Source organism: Nannospalax galili, unplaced genomic scaffold (assembly GCF_000622305.1).
Source record: "Nannospalax galili isolate Female #2095 unplaced genomic scaffold, S.galili_v1.0 scaffold305, whole genome shotgun sequence".
Classification (NCBI taxonomy): domain Eukaryota; kingdom Metazoa; phylum Chordata; class Mammalia; order Rodentia; family Spalacidae; genus Nannospalax; species Nannospalax galili.
Window position 1 is genome coordinate 10386694 of NW_008356258.1, and position 8914 is coordinate 10395607.

General features: G+C 38.3%; 1 protein-coding gene across 4 annotated transcripts in view; it reads left to right on the forward strand.

Annotated features, from left to right (window-relative positions):
* Etfdh (electron transfer flavoprotein dehydrogenase) overlaps positions 1-8914 on the forward strand; it is a 35130-nt gene that overhangs the window by 17830 nt on the left and 8386 nt on the right. For all 4 annotated transcript variants that reach the window (XM_017803511.2, XM_008854322.3, XM_029556756.1 and 1 more), the window contains 3 exons: positions 756-902; positions 3498-3638; positions 5400-5543. In XM_017803511.2, the coding sequence (XP_017659000.2) occupies positions 756-902; positions 3498-3638; positions 5400-5543 (432 nt within the window). The remainder of the gene's footprint in view (positions 1-755; positions 903-3497; positions 3639-5399; positions 5544-8914) is intronic.

Below are 8914 nucleotides of genomic sequence, written 5' to 3' on the forward strand. Positions count from 1 at the left end.
AGTCCCTCTTTGAAGCCCTTTTTTGTCTTGTTTTAAGACAGTCTCTCTATGTGGACCAGGCTGATCTCAAAACTCACAGTCCTCCTGCCTTGGCCTCCCGAGTTCCTGGATTTCAGGAGTATGCACCACTCACAGCTGTTATAACTATCTTATAGTGGGAGAAAGCATTTACATAATACTGTGTTCAACAATAGAGGAAAAGTTAAAGTAAATAAAGCAAGTAGCTAAAGTAGGTTTAGTACTGTTTATTTGTTTAAAAGGCTATAAATAGATTCTGTGTAGTGCTTAACTCATAGAAATTTGTTTGCATTTTGGGCTGGGGAGATGGATGGCTCAGTTGTTAAGAGTACTAGCTGTTGTTGCAGAAGACCCAGGTTCGAATACCAGTACCCACATGGTGGCTAACAGCCTCTGTGGGCACTGCTTAGCACAGGTGCACTTGCAGGCATAACATTCATACACATCAAAATAAGTAAATAAAAATTAAATTTGTATCTCACAAGAAAGTTACTGTTTTTCCCTTCAGATGGTAAGCCTGGAAAATCAGGGCCAGTAGGGAAACGGAAGTGCTCCTTTCATTTTGTATTCATTCAGAGACAACATGAACATGTTTTGCTTTTTCTAAAACAGACAAGGTATTAAAATTTTCAGTTCCATTTACAACAGTGCTGTTAGTTTTCTTTTTGTTACATATTTCTACTGTATCTTCTGTACCTACATCATCACTGTTTTAAATTATGTGTTTTGCTTTTCAGACAACATTTGAGAGGGGACTAGAACTACATGCTAAAGTCACAGTTTTTGCAGAGGGTTGCCATGGACACCTAGCCAAGCAACTATACAAGAAGTTTGATTTGAGGGCCAATTGTGAGCCCCAGACTTATGGGATAGGTCTGAAGGAGGTATTCTGGTTTGTTTCTATAATTTTAATTTTGAATAATGAAAATTCAACTAGTATTATCATGTAGTTTATAATTAATTTAACTTTATAGTTATATTTTTCATTAGTTTGAATTTTTCATCATAACTAAAACTGGAATATTTTCTAAGGGCTAGAAAATATTACAGGTCATATTACATTATTGGCTAAATTATGTCTACATTTTGGAATTGTTTTATCAAATGTTGATTGAAATAATCTGTTGGGTTTGTTTTTCTTTTTTACTATGTACTTCTGGCTTACCTGAAACTGTAAACTGGACTGACCTTGTGCTCACAGAGTCCACCTGCCTCTGCCTCCTGAGTTCTGGGATTAAAGGCCTACACCACCACATCTGGCTATAAAATGAGTCTTAAACTTGCAAATATTTGAATTTTGATTTTTTTTTTTTTGTAGTAATACCATCTTGCCCTTGTATGTTAGTCCATGTGCTATTTGTAGGATGGTCACATCCTACAAAGAATTATTTATTCAAAATCATAATGTGAAAATATTTATGAAATATACTGACATTGTATATTGATCTATAATCTATGGTATAATATGTTTAAATGTATATTTTCTTAATTTATTCTCTAGTCTATTTTCCCAAATCTAAGGCATGTAACCCTTTATTTTGTTTGTTTGTTTTGTAGTGCTAGGGATTAAATCCAGGGCCTTGTACAAACTAGGCAAGCATTCTACCACTGAGTTACATTCCCAGGTAGTTAAGAATTTTTTTCTGTTTTGGTCTTCTTTTGAGACAGGTTCTCCCTGTAGCCCCAGTTGGCCTAGAACTCTCTATATAGACCAGGCTGGACTTGAACTCACCAAGATTCACCTGCCTCTGCCTCTGAGTGCTGGGATTAAAGATGTATGCCACCACAACAGCTGTAGTTTGAGAATTTTAAGCCAGGTATGATGGTACACATCTATAATCCCAGTACTTGGGGGGCTGAGGCAAGAGGATTGCAAGTTCAGGGTCAGCCTCAGCTATATAGCAAGACTCAGTCTAAGTAAATAAAAAAGTAAGTAAATTATATATAGTGTTCTGTTTGGATTGGGGGGGTGGGTTTGGGTTGGGGGGAGTGATAGCGATGTAGTAGAGTGTTTACCTAATGTGTATGAGGCCCTGAGTTCAAGCCCCAGCACTGCAAAATGAGTTAAATAAATAAACAAGCAAAATGTTAGGTTAAATCTGAAGTTCAAATTTTATATATAACTGAATTCATTATATTGTGAAACAGAGCTTACACAATCAAATTTAAATTTGATTTTTAAATTTTGCAAATTACATTTATTTATTCTGGAGGAGAGGGGATTGCATGTCACAGCATGCATGAGAGAAGGCTAGAGGGAATTGTTCTCTCCAGTTATCCTGTCCTTCCACAGTGTGGGTTCCAGGGATTGCACTCAGGTTGTCCTTCAGGCTTGGTGGCCAGCACTTTTACCTGCTGAGCTATCTTGCCAATCCCCAACATCTGATTTTTAGATTATATTTCTGATGAAAATTATTTAACACTTAAAACAGTCTGAAAATAGAATGAACAATTTGTTTTTAAGATGACTGGAACAGGAAAGGATAAACTATTTTATTAAGAATTATATATATATGAACACAGACAGTTGCTGGCTTGGGGTGCTAGCCCAGGGAAGACTAGATTCAAGCCTAGCCTATAGCTATGCTGGCTTTCAGCTAGCTGATTTCCCACAAAAGCTTATGTGAATTTTCTTCTTAGAAGACATGCATTTTAACCCTAGAAATCATCAGGTAAAGGGACCTTTGAGTGCAACCCTGTATTTAGGTGACGAGGAAACCAGATAGGCAACTTTTCACCTGAGAGCTCTAGGATTGAAACTTAGGCAGCAGAAGTTCAGGAAGTTGTTCTGGATCCAAGACTTGTGTGCCTATTTCTTTAACCTAAAATTAGAACCATAATCTGACTATGGTGCAGAATTCAGTATTTTTAAATAACTGTTATCCAGAAAGCATGCACATACATGAGGTTAACCCAAATTTGGAAATTTGGGTGCTCCTTTTGCAAAATCTTGGTGTCTATTACTCCCTTCCCCTTAATTTGGAAAGAAGCTGGAGAGCTTTAAAAGTCTCTGTCTCCCACAACACGGGTGCACTTCCTACATGCAGGCAATACATGCATACACATAAAATAAAAATAATAAAAAAAATAGATGATAGATAGACAGATAGATAGATAGATAGATAGATAGATAGATAGATAGATGAGAGAGAGAGAGAGAGAGAGAGAGAGAGAGAGGAGATAGAGAGAGAGAGAGAGAAACATCTGAATTGTGCAGCTCCATTCAGGTATCCATTACTCCAGAAGTTTCTTCCTTTCAGTCCTTAATGTGGGTTTTTCTATAATCCCATGAAAGATGTTTTTAACATTTGAGATTCTAATGTCTTGAAGTATTCATAATTTGTATGACCCATTTCTTTATACAGATTTAAATGCTACAGTTTGATTATAAATTTCTTTGATGTAAAAATTAATTTTTGTGTTGCTCTTATTACAATTTTTCATTTGTGATTAATACTCTAAGACTCTTTGGTTTCTAGTTATGGATTATTGATGAGAAGAAATGGAAACCTGGGCGAGTAGACCACACTGTTGGCTGGCCCCTGGACAGGCATACTTATGGAGGCTCTTTCCTTTATCATTTAAATGAAGGCGAACCTCTAGTAGCTCTTGGGTTTGTGGTAAGTTATTTCCCAGCTAGTTATAAGATGATCAGTGTTGGAAAACAGGGTTTTGAAACTGGAGGAAGTAGAACACTTTTCAGTGACAGCTTTCTTCAGTTTTCTCACTAAGTAAAATGGCTACTGTAGACATTCCTAGACTTACATAGATTTAGTAATAGCAGCAACTACACTCCAGGCACACATTTCTAACCATTGTATGAAGTAACTATATCCTCATTGTGCTGTTGAGAACACGGAAATCTGAACAAGGTAAAGAAGTTTTTCCAGGTATACACATTAAATGCCAAACCTGACTTCAAAGCCCATTTCCACTTTGGCAGGCTGCCACTGAAAATGCAGTCAGCCTTCAGTTTGAACCTACAACCTTTTTTGATCTTTTTGAGACAGGGCCTCCCTGCTCCAGCTAGCCTGGAACTCAATATGTAGACCAGGCCGGCCTTGAACCCAGAGAGATCCGCCTGCCTCTGGCTCTGCCCCTGCCTCTGAAGTGCTGGGACTAATGGCATGCACCACCCCAGCTTTAATCTACAACGTTGTAAAACTCACAGGCATTTTTTTTTATAGCCGCCTTTATGTTTGCAAATCATGAACATTGAACATTATGAAGAATGCAAACTAGATAGAAGTTTCTGTACCTTGCCTGTCATGATCAGACCTGTACGTGACACATTGTTAAATGTGTGCATTGTTAGTATGTAACACTTGACTCCCAGTCAGATGTTCAGTGAATCACTTTGGGGTACTTATTCTAGTGACTCAGTCTCATCAAGGAAAAAAATTGTGGCTGTTAATATCATCACTTCGGTACTGCCTTAAAAAAAACTTTCCAGCCAGGCATGGTTACACACATCCTTAATCCCAGAACTTGAGAGGCAGAGGCAGGCTGACCTCTGTAAGATCAAGGCCAGCCTGATCTACATAGTGAGTTCCAGGCCTACTGGAGCTACAGGGAGAGCCTAGATTTGAAAAGAAAAGGAAAAGTGACCTAGGGGCTGGAGACATGGCTTAGCCCCTAAAAGTACTGGTTGCAGAGAATTCAAATTTAGTTCCCAGCACTCAAAAATCATCAGTAACTCCAGTTTTAGGGGACCCAATGCCCTCATGTGGTCTCCATGGGTATTACATGTACATGGTGTACTTAACACAGGAAAAACAATCATAGACATAAAATAAAAATAATTTTTAATGTAACCTTCTATACTTCTGCTATTTTTCTGAATACTGTTTCAACCTTTCTCTTCACTTATACCCTAATAGTAGTATAGGATAGATTAGTAGCTTGCTTCTAGAGTTGATATTGATAAATGATTAATAAATAATCACTATTCTTTTGTGGAAATATAATTGGAGACACCTACAGGCTTTTTTCTAATTTTGATTTTGATTTCTAGAGCACAACTATTTGTTAATGTCCTCTCAGTTTTTTAAATTTTTGCTTGTTATAAATACATAATTATCCTTTTGTTTATTCTTTTCTTCACAGATTCCATAGTTTATTGCTGTTTTAACTTTGGTTTTAGTTCGGTTTGGTTTGGTTTTTGGAGACACTGTAGCCCAGGCTGCCCTGAAACTATGAGAGGCAGCCCTGCCTCAACCTCCTGAATCCAGGGACTTCAGGCATGAGCCACCACACCTGACAGATCTCATAATTATTTAAATTTGTATTATTGCATATTGCCAAGAAATATTGCTCACATCTTAGGTTGATGTAATTAAAGTGCCTATTTACCTGTTGAATTTATATATAAATGTTTTCAGGTTGGTCTGGACTATCAGAATCCCTACCTGAGTCCATTTAGAGAGTTCCAGAGGTGGAAGCACCATCCCAGCGTGCGGCCCACACTGGAAGGCGGGAAGAGGATCGCCTATGGAGCCAGAGCACTCAATGAAGGCGGCTTGCAGGTAGCCTCCAGCTTCTTATTCTGCAATTTTGTAATGTAAATTTGGAATTGAAAATATAGTAATACAATATCATGAGTTAGATTAAGAACAAAAAATAATTTCATAGGAATAAATTTAAAAATTTAACAAAGTACTTAGTGTTTATAAAAAACTATATGCAAATGTTGAGTTTGAAACCACTGGGAAAAACACCACCAGACTCAATTCAAATTTTAATTGGTCAAATTTATTAGGGCTATAGCCGTCCATGGTCCCTTAGTCAGATTTAGGACCCATGGCCCTGAGGGGAGGGTGAATCTTTTTTTTTTTTTTTTTTTTTTGTCTTTTTGAGACAGGGTCTCCTTGTAGCCCCAGCTGTCCTGGAACTCACTATGTAGACCAGGCTGGCCTCGAACTCACAAAGATCTGCCTGCCTCTGACTCCCAAGTGGAGGGGAGGGTGAATCTTTGAAAGGCAAAAACTATAAATACCATAGGAATTTCATCACACATGCGTAATGCCAGGTGGTCCTGAATATGGTCAGGACACCCAGGTTAGCAGATAAGCAAACTGCAGAAGCCAAAACAAGCTTGTGTTAGTCCTTCTCTTGACAGAGGTTTAGAGACCTTGACAGTAAGGCACTTTCTGATTAAGTGAAGCAACAGTGTGTGGGAGGCCCAAGGTCAGCTACTCCAAAGAAAGCACTCTTCAAAGGGTGTTATAGTCTGGGATCCACAAATGCCCCAAACACACAAACAGACAGGTGAGTCTAAAGAGAGAAAGAAAGATTTATTACGGTCAGGCTACACTCTTTCCTAGCGGGTCCAAGTGCAGCATCGAGCCTAAGCACTCTGGTTCTTTTATATTAAACTTATTGCTGGGCAAGCAAGAAGAATATAGAAGCCAATCATTGAGCGTTAAGCTTGAGCAAACATTATCAAGGAAATACATAAGAAAATACAATTTTCCCCCGAATCCCCCACCTGCACAGAAGTAACTTCCTCCTCTGACATTATCAATCTTACTGTTATTCTACATTGTCTTTACTGGTCACAAAGTTCCCTATAGAGGGGTTTTGTTGTATAGCAATTGTATCTTAGGAACCTCTAAGTGTTGTGGGATACTTTTTGTACAGAGAAACTATAACCAGGAATGAAAAGTTTAAGTTCCCAAGCATACAGGTGGACAGTCCCCTTAATAATTTCTATTCTGTTAATCAATAATTACTATTTTACGGAAGCAAGCCAAGCATAACCTATAGAAGCCATAAATCAGCAGTTAGCAGGAGCACTCTAGGATGCTCTGACCTGTTCCCAAGACAACCAGGGTCCAGTTTGCATGTGTTCTCATATCCTGGGCCAACTGCCTGATAATTTCAGAAACTAGAGTCAGCCTAAACTTTAACATGGCATAGCTGTGGTCAAGAAGGTGCCCTATTACAAGCGGAAGCAACTAAGTTCAGGCGTTTAACCTTGAAGCTGGCTCTTTTTCTAGCATTTGAAGTTTAAAGTGGCTGCTTTAATGAAGTTACTTTGGCTATTACAATTTGGGGGACTCCACTTGGGGCCATAAGACAAACAGTAATTAAATTATACCATGATTTTATTATTATTATCTTATGTGTATGAGTGTTTTGACTGCATGTATGTATAGGTGTACCACATGTGCGATATTCACAGAGGCCAGAAGAGGGCATTGGATCCACTGGAATTGGAGTTGTGGACTGTTGACTGCTAACATGTGGGTGCTGGGATCCGAAACCAGGTCCTCTACAAGAACAACCCATACTCTTAACTGCTGAACCACTGCTTCAAACCCCATGATTTGGGTTTTAAGAATGTATTGCTCTTGACTGCCCAGGAAGCCCAAAAGGAAATCTTTCAGCAAAAATGATTTATCCCAACCAAGTAACATCCAATGTTTTTTAGATAGCATAAGATTTTACCACTAATTGTTATGTATTAGTGTGTATTCAAAATATTTTAAATATTAATGTATTGAATATGTATTAATTAAACAGTGAAATAAGGCTTAAACGGTCTTGATAAAAGCTGTTAGCACTATTGTGAAAAAAGTATCAGACAGGTAAGATAATCAGCTCCAAAAGTTAGACCAAGAAATTTGGAACAAGATAACTTCTCTGATCTTCAAAATCATCTGTGGGGGAAAAAATGATCTCTCAGCCTCTAATAATCTAAGAATCTAGGGCTATTTTAGAAATTTTTCAGTCTATTATAAGGATAACAATTAGGAAAATTAGTGGGTCCTTAATCCTAAAATAAAGTTCTAAATACTTTGGTACTATTAATTCATAAAGTTAAGTAAAATCATACCTGTGTTATAAAAGATCAGGATTTTTAAACTGTGTGTGTGTGTGTGTGTGTGTGTGTGTGTGTGTATTTATAAATCAGAAGACAACTTGTGATGGTTTTCTCCTTTCACAATGTGGATTCCAGGGATTGAATTCAGGTTGTCAGACTTGATGTCAAGTGTCTTTACCCAATGAGTCATCTCATCAGCCCCATTTGATCACTAAAATTTTGGGGGGCTTTGTTTTTTTTGAGACAGTGTCTTACTATATAGCAGCGGCTAGCTGACCTGAAACTTGATACAGACCAGGCTGAGATTCTCCTGCCTCTGCTTCCCAAGTGCTAGGATTAAAGGTGTGTGCCACCACATCCTGCAATCACTAGAATTTTAAAGATACTGCCCCTGAGTTCTCTTATGGAAGTACTCGTTTCAAGAATTGATTCATGGGCTGGAGACATGGCTCAGTGGTCAAGAGCACTAGCTGTTCTTGCCGAGAACCCAGGTTCCATTCCCAGCAACCACATGGTGGCTAACAACCACACGTAACTTAACTCCAGTTCCAGGGGAATCCCACACCCTCTTCTGACTCCGAGGGCATTGCACAACATGGGTGCATTTACACACATGCAGGCAAAACACACACATATGGAAGTAATAAAATTAAATGTAAAAAAAAAAAGAATTTAAAAGAATAGAATTCATTTGCTTTAAGTGTTGAATTTTACAATTATTTTCAAGTCTGTTTTATTTAACAATCCTTTGCATGACACTATTCCTGGGGAGATGTGAACAAACATCCACTCACCCCAGATAGGGAAACAAAGTAAGGGTACTACTACCAAAATCCAACTTGGTGAACCGATGAATTTTATTGGGGTTACTTACAGGAATATGGGTGAGGGGTTATTTACAGGAAAAGAAATGACTCAAAAGAAACTGCATAATCAGAGCCCACTCCAGTATGGGTGACAGCTCACAAAAGCTGGACTTGGAGCAAGCAGCTCAGCCGTACCCAGCATGTGTGAGGTCTTAGATTCAATCTCTCTCTCTCTCTCTCTCTCTCTCTCTCTCTCTCTCTCTCT